We start from the raw sequence: 20949 nt of genomic DNA on the forward strand, positions 1-20949 counted from the left end.
ATATATATATATATATATATATATATATATATATATATATACGGCCCCTATATACAGACACAGCTTCTATATATATATACGGCCCCTATATACAGACACAGCTTCTATATATATATATATATACGGCCCTTATATACAGATACGGCTTCTATATATATACGGCCCATATATATACAGACACGGCTTCTATATTCTGTATATATATACGGCCCCTATATATACACAGACAAGTCTTCTATATATATATATACAGCCCCTATATATACAGACACGGCTTAAATATATATATATATATATATATATATATATATATATACGGCCCCTATATATACAGACGAGTCTTCTATATATATATACATATATATATATATATATATATATATATATATACGGCCCCTATATATACAGACACGGCTTCTATATACTGTATATATCGGCCTAGTCACTCGCATGACACCAACACAAGACGCCACTGAACGACACCTCGCAGGAAGTCTCGCCCCCATTTTTCCCGCTTTCCCTTCATTAAATAATTTACAAATAAATGACTATAATTACACTGAGGCATCGAGCGCGGCCCCTGATTGGCCGGTCACATGGCATGATCTCCGGATCAGCCAATCAGGAGGCGCTGAAACCTGCGACACATTCAAGTACAACTGACAAATCGCTGGTGGTATAATCATCCAAACAGGCCACAAATAACGTGAGCGCCGCGCGACACTGATGACGGGGGCACCGGACGCGTCTGATGCTGGGGTCTGCCCCACCGATAAGTGTCTGAGAGCGGCATACACTGCGGGACTATCCGGACCTACACGACTATCCGGACCTGCACGACTATGAGCAATTCCCAAACAAAAGGGTCCAGCTCCGGGCCCCAGGGGTCAGTGCAGGAACATTGAGTAATTGCTATACTAGTAATTTCCCGCCGTGTGGGCGTCACAGGGGAGCAGCTCTGGGGCCCTGTTATGACCTGGTGGTAAGGACAATAATGGACCTAGTGGTTAAGAGCACACGGAATGACCTGATAGTTACTAATAATATAGGACGAGCTCTGGGACGTGGGAACTCTGCTGACCGCAATCCCTAATCCTTTCACACACACTAGAAATAGCCGTGGATTGCTCCTAACGCTCCCTATGCAACTCGTCACAGCCTAAGAAACTAGCTAGCCCTAGAGATAGAAAAATAAAGCCTACCTTGCCTCAGAGAAATTCCCCAAAGGAAAAGGCAGCCCCCCACATATAATGACTGTGAGTAAAGATGAAAATTACAAACACAGAGATGAAATAGATTTAGCAAAGTGAGGCCCGACTTACTGAACAGACAGAGGATAGGAAAGATAACTTTGCGGTCAGCACAAAAACCTACAAAAAGACCACGCAGAGGGCGCAAAAAGATCCTCCGCACCGACTCACGGTGCGGAGGCGCTCCCTCTGCGTCCCAGAGCTTCCAGCAAGCAAGACAAAAATCAAAATAGCAAGCTGGACAGAAAAATAGCAAACCAGAGAAAAACAAGCAGGAACTTAGCTTCAGCTGGGAAGACAGGTCACAAGAACGATCCAGGAGTGAACTAGACCAATACTGGAACATTGACAGGTGGCATGGAGCAAAGATCTAAGTGGAGTTAAATAGAGCAGCAGCTAACGAATTAACCTCGTCACCTGTAGAAGGAAACTCAGAAACCGCAGCTCCACTCACAACCACCAGAGGAAGCCCATGGACAGAACCAGCCGAAGTACCATTCATGACCACAGGAGGGAGCTTGACAACAGAATTCACAACAGGGCCCCTGGGGTCAGTGCAGGAACATTGAGTAATTGCTATACTAGTAATTTCCCGCCGTGTGGGCGTCACAGGGGAGCAGCTCCGGGGCCCCTGGGGTCAGTGCAGGAACATTGAGTAATTGCTATACTAGTAATTTCCCTCCGTGTGGGTGTCACAGGGGAGCAGCTCCAGGGCCCCTGGGGTCAGTGCAGGAACATTGAGTAATTGCTATACTAGTAATTGCCCGCCGTGTGGGTGTCACAGGGGAGCAGCTCCGGGGCCCCTGGGGTCAGTGCAGGAACATTGAGTAATTGCTATACTAGTAATCTCCCGCCGTGTGGGCGTCACAGGGGAGCAGCTCCGGGGCCCCTGGGGTCAGTGCAGGAACAGTGAGTAATTGCTATACTAGTAATTGCCCGCCGTGTGGGTGTCCCCGGGGAGCAGCCGCCTCCTCAGCCACATTCATCACATGAGAATGCAGCAGTTTGGAGTAATAAAAAAAATCAGGTAGTGGGTGTGGTTTACTTGTGAGGGGCGGAGTCAGCAACTTTTCAAATGTTACGCCCATCTCTGCCTTTCATGGGGACCGGAGACAAAGTTCTGGAAGCCTCCGAGCGCCGCACTTTACTTCCCACAGAAATAACAGGAGCTGTGGATACAACACCGCGAAGTGAGCAACGCTGCGGCTCCTCAGAGGCGGGTCCCCGCTCTGCTGTTATCTGTAGCCCCGCCTCTAGCCCCGCCTCTAGTGGGAGGGACCTACAGCCACAACTCACCCATGAAAGGAAGACATGGAAAGAGAGAAAATGGCACAAAATTTACAACAAAGCTCGGCCTCCTCACAGCGCCGAAACAGGAGAGGATTTCATATTCTGACTTTGGGAAAATCCAAAAAGCACCAAATTTATTAGGAGGAGTTCGCTGCTAATTGTGCGAAATTGTAACGTCTGAGTCACCGTGTAACCAGCAGAAATAACTGAGCTAGTGTTATGCTCCAGAGCTGCAATCAGAATTCTGTTATCATCATATCTTATCCTCCAGCCACCTCCAGAGCTGCACTCACTATTCTGCTGTTACATCGTGTCTTATCCTCCAGAGCTGCACTCACTATTCTGCTGTTACATCATGTCTTATCCTCCAGAGCTGCACTCACTATTCTGCTGTTACATCGTGTCTTATCCTCCAGAGCTGCACTCACTATTCTGCTGTTACATTGTGTCTTATCCTCCAGCCACCTCCAGAGCTGCACTCACTATTCTGCTGTTACATTGTGTCTTATCCTCCAGTCACCTCCAGAGCTGCACTCACTATTCTGCTGTTACATCGTGTCTTATCCTCCAGAGCTGCACTCACTATTCTGCTGTTACATCATGTCTTATCCTCCAGAGCTGCACTCACTATTCTGCTGTTACATCGTGTCTTATCCTCCAGAGCTGCACTCACTATTCTGCTGTTACATTGTGTCTTATCCTCCAGCCACCTCCAGAGCTGCACTCACTATTCTGCTGTTACATTGTGTCTTATCCTCCAGTCACCTCCAGAGCTGCACTCACTATTCTGCTGTTACATCGTGTCTGTTACATGATGTAACAGCAGAATAGTGAGTGCAGCTCTGGAGGTGGCTGGAGGATAAGACACAATGTAACAGCAGAATAGTGAGTGCAGCTCTGGAGGATAAGACACGATGTAACAGCAGAATAGTGAGTGCAGCTCTGGAGGTGACTGGAGGACAGGACTCGGGGAGTACAGGGTTGCCCGCTGGCTCCTCACTCCTGCAGTGCTCTGGGGCAGCACATGTCGGGGGCAGCATTCTGCAGACCAGTGGGTGCGGAGGGCTGTGGGTGATAGATGCCTCCGCGCTGGCAGCGATGGCTGCTACTTGCCGCCTCCCCATTATGTGTGGGATAGCAGGGCCAGCAGCACCCCATTGGTGCTCTAGCGGTACCCTGCTGCTGTCAGAGATGCGGGGCCCCGGGCTGCAGCTGCAGATGATGATTGGGAGGCAGGAGGGTCCGGTCCGGTGGAATCCCGGAGCCGGGCAGCACTGAGCGGGTTGTTGGACCTGTCACTATTCATATGCTCTAGGTCTTGCTTTCTGTCTGTGGCCCCTGGGGCCCCTCTGCACCCCACTGGCGCTCTAGCGGTACCCTGCTGCTGTCAGAGATGCGGGGCCCGGGCTGCAGCTACAGGTGATGATTGGGGGGCAGGAGGGTCCGGTCCGGTGGAATCCCGGAGCCGGGCAGCGATGTGCGGGAAGGTGTGGAGCCATCTATGATGTCAGTGGATGCTTTGACTCCCTTACTGACCCTGGATCGGACGCCTGGCCCCTGCATTGTGTCGGGGTCCCCTCCTCCCCGGCCGCTCTGGTTTGGGGTGCAGTAAGGTTCGGGTACAGGTACACCTATCACACAGACACACACAAGCTGCAGGTCAGTCCAGAGACTTCTTGTCTAACGTCTCCTTGGAGGAGCTTCTAGAATACGGCTCAAAAGCGGAGGAGCTGAGGTAGCGGGCGGACAGTTCCTGCAGGTTTCCCGCCATTGTCAGGGGGTTGGATGTGAGCCGGTTGGTGACTGTGCCCAGGAGAGATGGCACTGGCATGCTGAAGATGCTGTGTCCAGTGGGAGAGGTGTGGAGTCCAGACTGGTGAGCAGGGGAGCTGGTAACATCAGGATGGGATGGGGCCCCAGGACCAGAACTGCTTGGGGCCCTTAAAGCACCCGTAGCACAAGCAGGTATTAGTCCAGGCAAGCCAGGAGGCGACAGGAGGCGACCTTGTTCTAAAAGTCTGAGGACACTGCAGGTGGCGGCCGTCTCTGACACCACTGACCGCAGCTCAGAGTCCTTTCCCTGGTCCTTCTTCTGCTTAGTCCTACGGTTCTGAAACCAAACCTTCACCTGAAAGAGAAGAGAACAGGCCATGAGCTTGTGAAAGGGAGAGATGGATGCAAGATCACGGCCGACATGCCCATCCGCGAGATGGGCCAATCCGGAGGTGGCTTGTCTGGCCGACAGCACATATCACAGTATCCGCACCCTCAGGATGCAGATGTATGACATCTGGACATGACCCAAACTTCATGGCACACGAAAATAAAACACACAACACAATATTTTTGGTGTAAAAAAGGCCACAGCTTTTTATTAAAGACCACATGAGTATCGCAAGAGTCAGGTGAAACTTTGGGCAAGTCTTTATTTCTCTAACTTATACAGCGCCATTAATTCCACAGCGCTGTACAGGAATCATCATCGCTGTCCCCATTGGAGCTCACAATCTAAATTCCTCACAATCTGTGGAAGGAATCCAGAGAACCTGGAGGAAACCCACACAAGCATGGGGAGAACATACAAACTCCTGCCAGATGTCCTTCGCGGGATCAAGTATATTCTGTGATTCACAGATACCATGCGATCCCTAAACTGCTGCCGCACGCTCTGACTTGCCACAGAAGCAAAGCCAGTCCACCACAAGGGCTCCAATCACCCAAGGGCCCTAATTCCTGTAGGTAACAGCTGAGCCACCCCTGGATGACGTTACCATGATCACAATCTCCATGCTGTACAACAAAGCTCGGCCTATCCACCACCATTGTGTAACAGCTGAGCTGCCCCTGGATTGAGGCTACCATGATCATATCCTCCAGGCTGGACACCAAATCTCGGCCCATCCACCACCATTGTGTAACAGCTGAGCTGCCCCTGGATGACGTCACCATGATCACATCCTCCAGGCTAGACACTGAATCTCGGCCCATCCACCACCATTGTGTAACAGCTGAGCCACCCCTGGATGACGTTACCATGATCACAATCTCCATGCTGTACAACAAAGCTCGGCTTATCCACCACCATTGTGTAACAGCTGAGCTGCCCCTGGATTGAGGCTACCATGATTATATCCTCCAGGCTGGACACCGAATCTCGGCCCATCCACCACCATTGTGTAACAGCTGAGCTGCCCCTGGATTGAGGCTACCATGATCACATCCTCCAGGCTGGACACCGAATCTCGGCCCATCCACCACCATTGTGTAACAGCTGAGCTGCCCCTGGATGACGTCACCATGATCACATCCTCCAGGCTGGACACCAAAGCTCGGCCTATCCACCACCATTATGTAACATCTGAGCTGCCCCTGGATTGAGGTTACCATGATCATATCCTCCAGAATGGACACCGAATCTCGGCCCATCCACCACCACTGTGTAACAGCTGAGCTGCCCCTGGATAACGTCACCATGATCACATCCTCCAGGCTTGACACCAAAGCTCAGCCAATCCACCACCATTGTGTAACAGCTGAGCCGCCCCTGGGTGATGTCACCATGATCACATCCTCCAGGCTGGACACCAAAGCTCAGCCAATCCACCACCATTGTGTAACAGCTGAGCTGCCCCTGGGTGATGTCACCATGATCACATCCTCCAGGCTGGACACCAAAGCTCAGCCTATCCACCACCACTGTGTAACAGCTGAGCTGCCCCTGGATAACGTCACCATGATCACATCCTCCAGGCTTGACACCAAAGCTCAGCCTATCCACCACCATTGAGTAACAGCTGAGCTGCCCCTGGATGACGTCACCATGATCACATCCTCCAGGCTGGACACCAAAGCTCAGCCTATCCACCACCATTGTGTAACAGCTGAGCGACCCCTGGATTGAGGTCACCATGATCACATCCTCCAGGCTGGACACCGAATCTCGGCCCATCCACCACCATTGTGTAACAGCTGAGCTTCCCCTGGATGATGTCACCAGGATCACATCCTCCAGACTGGACACCAAAGCTCAGCCTATCCACCACCATTGTGTAACAGCTGAGCTGCCCCTGTATGACGTCACCATGATCACATCCTCCAGGCTGGACACCAAAGCTCAGCTTATCCACCACCATTGTGTAACAAACAGCTGAGCTGCCCCTGGATGACGTCACCATGATCATATCCTCCAAGCTGGACACCAAAGCTCGGCCTATCCACCACCATTGTGTAACAGCTGAGCTGCCCCTGGATTGAGGTTACCATGATCATATCCTCCAGGCTGGACACCGAATCTCGGCCCATCCACCACCATTGTGTAACAGCTGAGCGACTCCTGGATTGAGGTTACCATAATCACATCCTCCAGGCTGGACACCGAATCTCGGCCTATCCACCACCATTGTGAAACAGCTGAGCTGCCCCTGGATGATGTCACCATGATCACATCCTCCAGGTTGGACACCAAAGCTCAGCCTATCCATCACCATTGTGTAACAACTGAGGCGCCCCTGGATGACGTCACCATGATCATATCCTCCAGGCTGGATACCAAAGCTCAGCCAATCCACCACCATTGTGTAACAGCTGAGCTGCCCCTGGATTGATGTTACCATGATCACATCCTCCTGGCTGGACACCAAAGCTCGGCCTATTCACCACCATTGTGTAACAGCTGAGCCGCCCCTGGATTGATGTTACCATGATCACATCCTCCTGGCTGGACACCAAAGCTAGGCCTATCCACCACCATTGTGTAACAGCTGAGCTGCCCCTGGATGACGTCACCATGATCACATCCTCCAGGCTGGACACCAAAGCTCAGCCTATCCACCACCATTGTGTAACAGCTGAGCTGCCCCTGGATAATTATTGTATATATTGCAACAACTCCTATTTACTACTGTTTAATGGTACATGAGTGTCTGTCTTCAGTAATAGTGTTATTAATGATGCATTGTTAATAAAAGAAACCATGAAGTTCCTGTTCACACTGTGTGTAGCTGGAGCACATTTTACTTTCACTTTACAAGCTGACAGACAAGATGCTAAGATCCTAAGCTAAGAAATACCAGTTGTAAGCTGTTATCTCTGTTCCTGAATAAATATATATTCACTGTGAACAGCTGGGCAGTACAGAGATTAATCTGCTGCCAGTAGGTTATGGGCCCAGAGATCTAAAGAACAGCCCAGAGAAGAGTGACTAACCATGTACTAAGAAGAAGAAGGTGCAAACATGGCCGCCAGCAGCAACTCTGTGAAGTTCACAGTGCCAAATCCGACTAATCAGAAATGCCAATCCGGAAATTCAAGGTAAAGATGCTGCTGATAAGAGAGGAAAAGTCGAAATACACACAGGAGTCTATACCTGATGCACTACCAGGAGACTGCATAGAGAAGGATCTTAAAGCACACAGCACCACCTCCCTCAGTATACTGTATGTGATGATCAGATTCTGCATGCATTTAAATGTGAAACTGCAAAAGAAATGTGGGAACAGCTGCAGAAAGTGCATGAAATGATAAATCTCAGCAATTAACTCTATTTTTTGTGTTTAAGCTGTATCAGTCTAAGCTAAATAAGGGCCAGGGTATGCAGGATTACATAAGACACACTCTAGAAATTGTGGAGCACCTGTGGGGCATTGGGGAGATCTACATTATTTCCATGTTTCCAAACTAATACTAAGCGGTCTACAAGAAAGCTATGACACACTTGTAACTGCACTAAATGCGCACCCAGATATGAGTTTACATTGGAGTATGTCAGAGGAAAGCTTGTAGATGAGAATAAGGGAAAGACAGAAAGCGTAAGTAGCAGTGGTGTATTCAAAGCAGAATCTGCTTTAAAAACCCAAGATCTACCCAAACATAAAAGTCATTTGAAGAAAACAAGTGAGTGTTTTGTCTGCAAGAAATCAGGACATCTAAAGGCTGACTGCACAGTTTGTAGAGATAGAATTAAATAGCTGAAAAAGCAAAATAATGATCAAAGGGTTAAAAGTGGAATTACTGAGGAATATGACACTTCAAGTACTGAAGCTGTGTTTACTATTAATACAAGTATATCAAAGCTGGCATGGTGTATAGACTCTGGGGCAACTAGTCACATGACTAATGACAAAAACTTTTTCTCTATCCTAGACCAGAGTAAGTCAAAGTACTTGGCCAATGGTCAGTATATGAATTCAGAGGGAAAAGAAGATGGTTACATTAATTGTCAAGTCTCCCCAACACAAGGCAGAAAGATCCCAGTAAAGGACATGCTCTATGCCCCTTGAAAGCAATCTGTTATCTGTGGAGAAACTCAAAAGACCAAGAAATTAAGTTACATTTAACATACAGTTGACAGCTGTATCATTTCAAAAGAAAGTCACACATTAGCAGAAGGAAAAATCAAAGATGAGTTGTACCAGCTAAAATGCAAGGAAAGTGTTTACACTGCTAAACATGAACAGCACAAGAACTGCATCCATGTGTGGCACAGGGGTCTTGCACAGAGAGACCCAGAATCAATAATAAAGTAACTTCAAAACCAAATTACTGATGATATAGTCGATCTGTGTAATCATACAATGAAATATACTAGCTGCTTTAAAAGGAAAATGTCAAGAAAATACTTTCCTAAGAGTAGTACTACAAAATCAGAACAGCTACTCAAACTCCTGGAAAGAAGATATATTTTATTATATTTATTGATGATTATTCAATATATACAGTTGTCTATTTGCTTCACAGTAAAGATGAAATTCCAGAGAAACGTGAAATATATCTCGCTGAAGTATATAACAAATTTTGGAGAATGAAAGCAATTCTGCGCATAGATAATGGAGCCCTGAACAAAATGGTGTAGCGGAATGAAGTAACCGGACACTTTGTGAAAGTGGAAGAATTAGGCTATGTGATGCCGATTTGCCAACAACAACATATTGGGGTCAAGCAAACATGACAGCTTGTCTCGTCAAAACAGACTACCAGGTAAAGCTACGAAGATAACTCAATTTGAGCAATGGAACAGTAAGAAGCCGAACTACAAGGCATAAGAATATTTGGAAGTAAAGTAGTTGTACATATTCCCAAAGAAAAATATACTAAGTGGGAGTCTCATGCCAAAAGAGGCATTCTGGTGGGCTACAGAGAAACCAAGAAAGGATGTAGAATCATGCACCCAAAAACCAACAAGGTGATAATAAGCAGAGATGCAAGGATTGATGAGAACTTCGTGTTGCTCAAATGTCACGACATCATACCATTAGACCAGCTAAAGCAACAATAATCTCAGTCACAACTTCAAAATAACAAGGAAAAGGATGTAGAAGTTTGGTTAGGTTCTTCAACCACTGAAGAAGCAACAGAAAAATCAGGTGAACCTGAAGTGAGGAGATCGTGGAGATCAAACAAGGGTATACCAGTTAAGTGTCAATCCTACCACCTGAGTCAGAGCCGCAATCATGGGTTGAGATGCAGCAACTAACTGGTCATGAAAATCTGAAGAGGATTAATGCTGCTAATGAGGAAATGAAGTCCCTTCATCAACTTCAAACTTGGTAACTCACCAAACTACCACAAGGCAAGAAAGCCATCAAATGTAAATTGGTTTTCAAGACCAAATGTGACTGAGAAAGCAAGTTTCATAGATATGAGGCAAGATCAGTCACAAAAGGCTAGTCTCAGAAATATCGTGAACATTATGATGCCACATTTTCTCCAGTCATTAAGCAGACCACACTCAGGACTCTAATGGCTACATCTGCTGTGCAAAATATGTTTGTTAGACATTTGGACACCAAAACTGCCTTTTTAAATAGTGACATTGAAGAGGACTTGTACACAACTTAACCTGAGGATTATATCAAAAAGGGTGCAGAGAATCTTGTTTGCAAACTATAAAAAGCAGTTGGCAAGAGCGTGGAACACTGAAATGATCAAAGTCTTATTGGAAAAAGCAGTTAACAGAGGTCAAGCAGATCCGTGTTTATACACAAAATTTTGACAGAAAGTGGATGTATATTCTCTTACATGTGGACGATGTGGTTTTGGTTCATCAAAAGGAAACAGAAATTGCAAAGATTACTAAAATTCTGAATCAGCATTTTGAAACTAAAGACCTTGGAAATGTGACACATTATCCAGGAATTCAGGTCTAAAGAGGAGACAATGAAAGCCTTCTAAACGAAAGTGCAAAAATCAGCGTAATTCTGAATAAGTTTGTGTGAAATATTTATTCTTACTTAAGCAAGATGTATTTCCCAGTAGGTCAGACACATAAGCCATTGTTCATGTAAGCCTGTACATTGACTCTTGAATTGATGTTTGTTTATGTACTTGTTCAATGCCTGCTGTTTAGCCATTTTATCAGCTCCTACAGTTTACTGTTCTGCTATCCTTGGGGGACAAATTGAACAATCGATATTTGGTAATACGTTATTTACCTATTGTATCATTATTATTATTATTTATTGTTATAGAGCCATTTATTCCATGGCGCTTTACATGTGAGGAGGGGTGAACATAATAAAAACAAGTACAATAATCTTGAACAATACAAGTCACAACTGGTACAGAAGGAGAGAGGACCCTGCCCGCGAGGGCTCACAATCTACAAGGGATGGGTGAGGATACAGGAGGAGAGAGGACCCTGCCCGCGAAGGCTCACAATCTACAAGGGATGGGTGAGGATACAGGCGGAGAGAGGACCCTGCCCGCGAGGGCTCACAATCTACAAGGGATGGGTGAGGATACAGGAGGAGAGAGGACCCTGCCCGCGAGGGCTCACAATCTACAAGGGATGGGTGAGGATACAGGAGGAGAGAGGACCCTGCCTGCGAGGGCTCACAGTCTACAAGGGATGGGTGAGGATACAGTAGGTGAGAGGACCCTGCCCGCGAGGGCTCACAATCTACAAGGGATGGGTGAGGATACAGTAGGTGAGGGTAGAGCTGGTCGTGCAGTGGTTTGGTCGATGGGTGGTTACTGCAGGTTGTAGGCTTGTCAGAAGAGGTAGGTCTTCAGGCTCTTTTTGAAGGTTTCGATGGTAGGTGAGAGTCTGATGTGTTGTGGTAGAGAGTACCAGAGTAGGGGGGATGCGCGAGAGAAATCTTGTATACGATTGTGGGAAGAGGAGATAAGAGGAGAGTAGAGAAGGAGATCTTGTGAGGATCGGAGGTTGCGTGCAGGAAAGTATCGGGAAACGAGGTCACAGATGTATGGAGGAGACATGTTGTGGATGGCTTTGTATGCCATGGTTAGGGTTTTGTACTGGAGTCTCTGGGTAATGGGGAGCCAGTGAAGGGATTGATAGAGGGGAGAGGCCGGGGAATAGCGGGGGGACAGATGGATTAGTTGGGCAGCAGAGTTTAGAATAGATTAGAGGGGTGCGAGAGTGTTAGAGAGGAGGCCACAGAGCAGTAGGTTACAGTAGTCGAGGCGGGAGATGATGAGGGCATGGACTAGGGTTTTTGCAGATTCTTGGCTTAGGAATGTACGGATCCGTGAAATATTTTTGAGATGAAGGCGGCAGGAAGTGGAAATGGCTTGGATATGTGGTTTGAAGGAGAGATCAGTGTCAAGGATTACCCCAAGACAGTGAGCTTGTGGGACTGGGGAGAGTGGGCAGCCGTTTACTGTAATGGATAGGTTTGTTGGGGGGGTCACGTGAGATGGAGGAAAGACGATGAATTCTGTTTTGTCCATGTTAAGTTTTAGAAATCTAGCGGAGAAGAAGGATGAAATAGTGGACAGACATTGAGGGATTCTGGTTAGTAGGGAGGTGATATCTGGTCCAGAGATGTAGATCTGTGTGTCGTCAGCATAGAGGTGATACTGAAAGCCATGAGATTCTATGAGCTGTCCCAGGCCAAAAGTGTAAATGGAGAAGAGCAGGGACTCTAGGACTGAACCTTGTGGGACTCCGACACATAGGGGGCGAGGTGAGGAGGTGGTGTGTGAGTGGGAGACGCTGAATGTCCGGTCTGTTAGGTATGAGGAGATCCAGGATAGGGCCAAGTCTGTAATGCCAAGGGATGAGAGGGTCTGTAATAATAGGGAATGGTCCACTGTGTCAAAGGCAGAGGACAGGTCCAGGAGGAGGAGGAGGAGGTACCAATCTACACAGCTTGTTGTCCTGCAAACATTAAAAGACAGACTATGATCAACCCTCGAACAATGAGAGATTAGCTCCTGCCACCTTCCCTCAATCCTGTGGAAAAATGCCTTATGAATTAAGAGCTGTGAACTATAAAAAGGGGATCTGCCTCTGTTACCCGTGAGATTTGACAGAACAGCAGCCAGACAAAATGGCTTCAGCCAGAGGAACACAAGTTTGATCCACTGCCAATCACTGAGCCCATGAAGACGATTGGAGCACCCAGGTTGGGAAAGTCAGGTCACCTGGCCAGATACCTCAATGAACTGTGTGGTATGGCGAGTGGCCATGTGATTAATGGGCGGTACAGTTAGGTCCATATATATTTGGACAGAGACAACATTTTTCTAATTTTGGTTATAGACATTACCACAATGAATATTAAACAAAACAATTCAGATGCAGTTGAGGTTCAGACTTTCAGCTTTCATTTGAGGGGATCCACATTAAAATTGGATGAAGGGTTTAGGAGTTTCAGCTCTTTAACATGTGCCACCCTGTTTTTAAAGGGACCAAAATTAATTGGACATTTGACTCCCAGGCTATTTCATGGACAGGTGTGGGCCATCCCTTCGTTATGTCATTCTCAATTAAGCAGATAAAAGGCCTGGAGTTGATTTGAGGTGTGGTGCTGCATTTGGAAGGTTTTGCTGTGAAGTAAACATGCGGTCAAAGGAGCTCTCCATGCAGGTGAAACAAGCCATCCTTTAGCTGCGAAAACAGAAAAAACCCATCCGAGAAATTGCTACAATATTAAGAGTGGCAAAATCTACAGTTTGGTACATCCTGAGAAAGAAAGAAAGCACTGGTGAACTCATCAATGCAAAAAGACCTGGGCGCCCACGGAAGACAACAGTGGTGGATGATCGCAGAATAATCTCCATGGTGAAGAGAAACCCCTTCACAACAGCCGACCAAGTGACCAACACTCTCCAGGAGGTCGGCGTATCAATATCCAAATCTACCATAAAGAGAAGACTGCATGAAAGTAACTACAGAGGGTTCACTGCACGGTGCAGCCACTCATAAGCATCAAGAAGAAAAAGGCTAGACTGGACTTTACTAAAAAACATCTAAAAAAGCCGCACAGTTCTGGAAGAACATTCTTTGGACAGATGAAACCAAGATCAACCTCTACCAGAATGATGGAAAGAGAAAAGTATGGCGAAGGCGTGTACAGCTCATGATCCAAAGCACACCACATCATCTGTAACACCCGGCGGAGGCAGTGTGATGGCGCGGGCATACATAAACCCGGCGGAGGCAGTGTGATGGCGCGGGCATGCATAAACCCGGCGGAGGCAGTGTGATGGCGCGGGCATGCATAAACCCGGCGGAGGCAGTGTGATGGCGCGGGCATGCATGGCTGCCAGTGGCACTGGGTCACTAGTGTTTATTGATGATGTGACGCAGGACAGAAGCAGCCGAATGAATTCTGAGGTATTCAGAGCCGCCATACTGTGTGCTCAGATCCAGCCAAATGCAGCCAAACTGATTGGTCGTCATTTCATACTACAGATGGACAATGACCAAAAACATAAAGCCAAAGCAACCCAGGAGTTTATTAAAGCAAAGAAGTGGAATATTCTGGAATGGCCAAGTCAGTCACCTGATCTCAACCCAATTGAGCAGCATTTCACTTGTTAAAGACTAAACTTCAGACAGAAAGGCCCAGAAACAAACAGCAACTGAAAACCACTGCAGTGAAGGCCGAGCATCAAAAAGGAGGAAACACAGCGTCTGGTGATGTCCATGAGTTCAAGACTTCAGGCAGTCATTGCCAACAAAGGGTTTTCAACCAAGTACTAGAAATGAACATTATATTTAAAATTATTTAATCTGTCCAATTAGTTTTGGTCCTTTTAAAAACAGGGTGGCACATGTTAAGGAGCTGAAACTCCTAAACCCTTCATCCAATTTTAATGTGAATACCCTCAAATGAAAGCTGAAAGTCTGGACTTCAACTGCATCTGAATTGTTTTGTTTAAAATTCATTGTGGTAATGTCTATAACCAAAATTAGAAAAATGTTGTCTCTGTCCAAATATATATGGACCTAAATGTATGTATCACAGAGGTGAGTGGCCCTGTGATGGAAGAAAGAGCTTTTTTTGCTCAGCAGATCTACTGCTGAGTGTTACTATACATTGGAAAGGCTTCCAGGTGACTTGGAGAGTTGGGTGGGTCCAGTCACCTACATACCCCACCGAAGGGGTTGTGTCTGAACATCCAATATATAGTCTGTGTGTTTGTGCACAGGCAGTGCTGGCTAAGCTGAGCCAGAGAGAGAAGGCCTGGGGTATACCTCCGGAGAGGATGCCTCTGAGGATAAGAGGTATCCAGGAACCTGTGTGGTCATCACGGACACTTAATGGACACTAATCTGGGTTAAGCACACCAAGGCTCAGTGAGGACCGTGGGTACTGTAGAGCTGAACGGTTGCAGAGCGGAGCCTTCTGGAGCCATGTAGAGCCTTGCAGAGCCTTGCGGAACTGTGCAGAGTTGTGCAGGGAGGTGCAGAGCCTGGCAGAGCGGTGTGGATCCTTGCTGTGAGGAACTGTTGGGGTAGATAGACTGTCGTGCACAGGCGGTGAGGAGCCTGAGAGGGCTGTGTGGTGGCGCTCTGGCAGCTTTGTTGCTGGGGGCAATGATATAGCTACAACAGCACACGGAAGCAAGCATCTGGCTGTAACTTGGCGGAGTTACGAAGATTAAAGCTTCTGGCTGTAACTCAGCAGGGTTACGAAGCTTGTCAACACCCTCATTCCAGGTTTTGCTAAGGCTCTGAAGAGCGTGCCAGAAACAAGAGTGACCTCAGCAGCAGCTGTGCAAATTGCCCAGTGTGGATCGGTGTGCAGTGTCGGGAGACCCAGCAACAGCCATGTGAGAAGTGGCTTGCAGTGACGCTTTCAAGAAGTTCTATCACTCCATGATCCGTGGGCATTCGCGGGTGTCCCAAAAGGGGGTGGAGTAAAAAAAGGGCGGTGTCGCAAAAGGGGTTGGCGTCCCAAAAGGGGTGGACTCCCAAAAGGAGGCAGTATCCCAAAAGGGGGTGATTGCCCAAAAGGAGGTGGAGTCCCAAAAGGGGTTGGCGTCCCAAAAAGGGGTGGTGACCCAAACAGGGGTGGTGGCCCAAAAAGAAGTGGCGGCTAATGCACCAAAGGACTGTTGCCGGGAACAATGTTCAAACAGCACATGTTCAGTATCCTGTACCGAGTATACATCTGATAAGACTTCACAGAGGTGTTTGGTGGAAGTCAATGGAGAGAGAGTGATTAGACTTCTAGATTCAGGGAGCTCGGTGACCCTGATGGGCGCCACACTCCCAGTCCATCTGATTCCTGGAAGGAAGATGGAAGTCCACTGCATCCATGGGGTCGCTAGGGAGTAGGGACTATCCAGTGTCCAGGGTGATCATTGAGACGCCCACAATTATTAAAAGCCATGACGTCCCTGTGGTCTTGGACTTGCCATGCCCCTATGAAAACGGGGTAGCTCCAGAAAAGGGGTCTGACACCTGTTTAAGTGAGGACTTGTTGTGCCAGGGTGACTGGGTGAGTAGTGGTGACTTCCATTCAGACTGTCACTCTAACGCAAGGGAAAAAGAGTGCAGTAAGGTTGAGCCGGGTACAAATGGCAAGTCTTCCTCTTGTCGCCTGGGACACGGCGATCACAGAAAGACAGGACATGCTACACCCTCTGAAAAGAGGAATGAAGGAGAGATGGGGTCAGGTGCAAACAAGCTTAATGCCCTTGGTAAGGTGGTCACCTTGCCACTAACAAACCACAGCAAAGAAGTAGTCGATGATGTGGGGGAAATAAAATTGATCCATTGTGACGGTGGATATCCATCAGCAGTGAGCACAAGTGGAGGGAAAACCCACAAAGGTCACGGAAAGCAAACTGGTGGTTCATTCACCTCTGAGGTTGCGGAAGACGACAACTGCACCAAAACTCTGGAAGAGGTCGGAAACTGTACTGAGGCGTGTGACACCGGGACAGTAGGTGGTGAGAACTCCAGGGAACCCGAGGTTGGGGAGATGGAATCTGGGAATGAGGACATTGAATCTTTAGCGAGCCCAGCAGAGACCCTAGAGGCGGTTGAAGGTAATGGAGGGAAGACTCGAGAGAAAGCTGAACCTGCTGATGAAGGTAGTGACTCTTCTGTGAGCTCAGTGCTGAGTGTCCTAGGCGGGAGACCCCGTAGCGGATGTGGTGACAGAGGGTCAGTCCAGACAGAAGGTATGGGTGCCAGGGAATCACCACATGGTACTGACCGCCGGGGATGGGGTGGACCGACAAAAGGACAACTCTATCAGAGGAGGTGACGGGTGGTTCCAAAAGGGTTCAGTGACAGGGCCCGATTCTTCAGTATTTGAAAGAGTTGTGATTTGTTGTAGGGATAGCGTTATTTAGAGCAGCCTCGTCGGTGGCATTCTTTGTGGCATTGAGAATTGGGCACACAAAGAATTCCAGAAACGGTCTGTTGTTCAAGGATGTGGTCATTTGTGGTTGGATGTTAAAAATATGTGACAGGAGGTCAAAAACAGATGTTTTCAGATGTGGCACATGGTTGTCGGCGAACAAGTCCAGATGGAATTCTGCCCAGTTAAAATGATAAAAGAGTATTTGTAAAGGAGTGTTTGTGGGTTAGAGGTGATGGTGGAGTTTTCTTGTTGCATAAGGATAATACACCGCTGACTCGTTACCAATGTTCGGTGGCATATAAAAAGGGCATTGGCGAATTAGGTTAGCCCCTCAGAATTTAGGACGCACTCCTGTGTCAGGGCAGCTAAAACGGCAGATGCGTGGGGTATGTCACCAGGGGAAGTCAAAACATTGGATGGGTAGAAATCCGATTGTTTTAGAAGTTAGATCCTCCCCAACCTTGTCATTTAAGTTGTCAAGTGTATGTAGGGCATAATACAGTGTATGAGGTATGGATCTCCCCATTTCATTCTGTTGCAGGTATCACAATGAAAAAAAATGTTTTTGTAATAGGACATTCGTTCATTTTTTGGGCAGAGAGGAGAGCAGGCATCTGACCCAATGGAATTAATTTGGGCAGTTCACAGGTTTTGGTCTAGACGGGCTAGAGGTCTTTGTTGGACCCATGTCCTCCTGATGGTTGTGAAATGCAGCCATTAGTGTGGTGACAACGTTGTGCTCATAATTCATGCAGGAGGTAATGACTTGTGCAAGATAAAGGTAGAACATTGGCTGGCATTGTCGGAGGAGGATTCTTCTAGATTTAAGGATTTCTTTACAGGTGTGACTATCGTCTGGTCAGAAATAGTGCCTAGAACTAATTGGCAGGAGGCTAGGAGTTCAGCAGGTGTTGAAATGGCAAGGCAATTACTAAATGTTAGGGTTTCAACACGTTCAGGCTTTGTTCGGGGTGGTGGGACATAGAGAGCTAGAAGGGGACAATAAGGACGTATTTAGGAGTGACGGGGTTCATTTGGACGAGATAGAGATGGATATCTTCTCTTATTTTCTGCTGGGGTTGGTCGGAATGCAATGTAGGGCTCAATTACCTCCTGCCGTGGCGGTTCTCGTCCTTGCTCGATACGCTTTATTCACTGTTCAGAGGTCGGCCTTTGGAACTTTTTTTTATTGTAAAGCATAAAATAAGCATGGATTAGGAATGATTTTTTGGCAATGTGTGTGTGGCACCCCAAGGAGTTCGGGTACCGCAGTAGTGCTGCCTTCCTCTTGGGGAGGGTAGTGCTATGCCTGGAGACAAGAAGGTTCCCTTTGGCAGGTAATCTCACACACAACACCTTCTGAATCCAGGCCGGGGGGTGCTCAAAACCTGGTTTTAGGGCAGCTTCCCTGAATAAAGATTCTGGTCTGGAGGAGGAGTCAGACAGTTGGTCCAGAGAGACCAGAGAGTTCAGTTCAGTCTGGAGCAGACAGGAAAGGAGCAGAGCAGAGATTGAGGGCTCAAGGAGGCGACGATTAGACCCCTAAGAGCAAGAGCGCAGAAACCGGGCATTGGGAGCCCGAGGTTGTGGATAGCTGTAAGGTCCACAGCAGAGCCGGGGGGCATAGGACTATAAGTATACTGCCCATACCATACCTGGGGCAAAGCAGCAGATAGAGCCTGGAGTCACCGTGTCAGAGACCCCCAAGAGTACAACTCAAGCTGCCTGCAGTGCAGGTTCTGTCCCAGGACAGGAGAGAGGAGTACTTTGTCAGCAAACCACAGGTAGCAAGGTACCAGAAACCCAGCGCGTAGAAGAAGGCTCCCATACTGACCTGCCAAGGGGACTTCTTCTTGTTTCCGGGCTGCCTGGACACCTTCTCTACCTGTTGCGGGTACCCTGGACTGTGGCCTGCCACCAACAGTAAACCAGGTAAAGACTGCAACCCTGAGTCCTCTGTTATTTCCCAGCAACACATCATTCCTGCCACATACCTTGGGAGCCCTGGGGACCCCGCATCACCTGTGGGAAGCGTCACCATCCAGCCGCCATGCCATCACCCCAGAGGACACCTTTAAGTGGCGTCGGTCCCTACTGACCGAGAACCACAGGTGGCGTCACGACAATAGACTTTCACAATACCCCTTAAAAGTCAGTTCCCCTTTAACTGAGTCCCAGGGCTACGGACCGGGTCGCAGCCACTGTGACATCCCCTTTAAGGCTATGTGCACACGCAGCGGTTTCCCATGCGTTTACAGTACAATGTAAACCTATGGGAAACGAAATCCACAGTGCACATGCTGCGGAAAAAAACGCGCGGAAACGCAGCGGTTTATTTTCCCGCAGCATGTCAATTCTTTGTGCGGATTCCGCAGCGGTTTTACACCTGCTCCAATAGAAAACTGCAGGTGTAAAACTGCCGTGAAAACTGCAATAGAAACCGCGATAAATCCGCAGGAAAAACCGCAGCCCTCACAGATACGTGTGCACATACCCTGAGAGCGACCGGACCCAGTACCGAGTATCGCCATTGCCCTGGTGGGTGACTCATATGGATGGTGTTTTTTGGCTAGATAAAAGCTGTGGCCAACCACACAGCCCAGCAGTGGCGCACAGTGTCTGCTAATCAGGGTGGTCAGCAGTGTGTTTCGTTAATGCCGCCCATGATATTATTGAGAAGGAGGGTGATGTTTTACCCTCCATACAGTCGGCGTGACACAGGTTGTCAGCTCATGTATTTTAGCCAAACTATTGCCCAATACCTTATGCATTTTCTACAGCTTTTTCACTGCACATTGTGGCTTCTTTTCTGGGTGCAGCCGCTTTGTATTGGGCTCGGGGGCCTATTATCATGGGGCTGCCGCCTCCTCCAGGGGTTATGTTGGGCTCGGGGGCCTATTGTCATGGGGCTGCCGCCTCCTCCAGGGGTTATGTTGGGCTCGGCGGCCTATTGTCATGGGGCTGTCGCCTCCTCCAGGGGTTATGTTGGGCTCGGGGGCCTATTGTCATGGGGCTGCCGCCTCCTCCAGGGGTTATGTTGGGCTCGGGCGCCTATTGTCATGGGGCTGCCGCCTCCTCCAGGGGTTATGTTGGGCTCGGGCGCCTATTACCATGGGGCTGCTGCCTCCTCCAGGGGTTAGGTTGGGCTCGGGGGCCTATTGTCATGGGGCTGCCGCCTCCTCCAGGGGTTATGTTGGGCTCGGGGGCCTATTATCATGGGGCTGCTGCCTCCTCCAGGGGTTATGTTGGGCTCGGGGGCCTATTGTCATGGGGCTGCCGCCTCCTCCAGGGGTTATGTTGGGCTCGGCGGCCTATTGCCATGGGGCTGCCGCCTCCTCCAGGGGTTATGTTGGGCTCGGGGGCCTATTATCATGGGGCTGCTGCCTCCTCCAGGGGTTATGTTGGGCTCGGGGGCCTATTGTCATGGGGCTGCCGCCTCCTCCAGGGGTTATGTTGGGCTCGGGCGCCTATTGTCATGGGGCTGTCGCCTCCTCCAGGGGTTATGTTGGGCTCGGGGGCCTATTATCATGGGGCTGCTGCCTCCTCCAGGGGTTAGGTTGGGCTCGGGCGCCTATTGTCATGGGGCTGCCGCCTCCTCCAGGGGTTATGTTGGGCTCGGGCGCCTATTATCATGGGGCTGCTGCCTCCTCCAGGGGTTAGGTTGGGCTCGGGGGCCTATTGTCATGGGGCTGCCGCCTCCTCCAGGGGTTATGTTGGGCTCGGGGGGCCTATTGTCATGGGGCTGCCGCCTCCTCCGGGGGTCTCGTGACCACTATTGGGAAGTGCAGCTACGGCCTCAGGGATATTTTCTGTAGCGAAGAATTGAGAATGGAAACAGTCAT

At 48.6% G+C, this 20949-nt stretch overlaps 1 protein-coding gene across 1 annotated transcript in view; it reads right to left on the bottom strand.

Moving 5' to 3' along the window:
• Positions 1-4200: 4200 nt before the first annotated feature.
• The window catches only part of VAX1 (ventral anterior homeobox 1), a 65157-nt gene continuing 48408 nt past the window's right edge, over positions 4201-20949 (bottom strand). The window contains exon 3 of the mRNA XM_069754397.1: positions 4201-4668. Coding sequence (XP_069610498.1) covers positions 4201-4668 — 468 coding nt within the window. The remainder of the gene's footprint in view (positions 4669-20949) is intronic.

This window comes from Ranitomeya imitator, chromosome 2, assembly GCF_032444005.1.
Source record: "Ranitomeya imitator isolate aRanImi1 chromosome 2, aRanImi1.pri, whole genome shotgun sequence".
NCBI classification, from domain to species: Eukaryota; Metazoa; Chordata; class Amphibia; order Anura; family Dendrobatidae; genus Ranitomeya; species Ranitomeya imitator.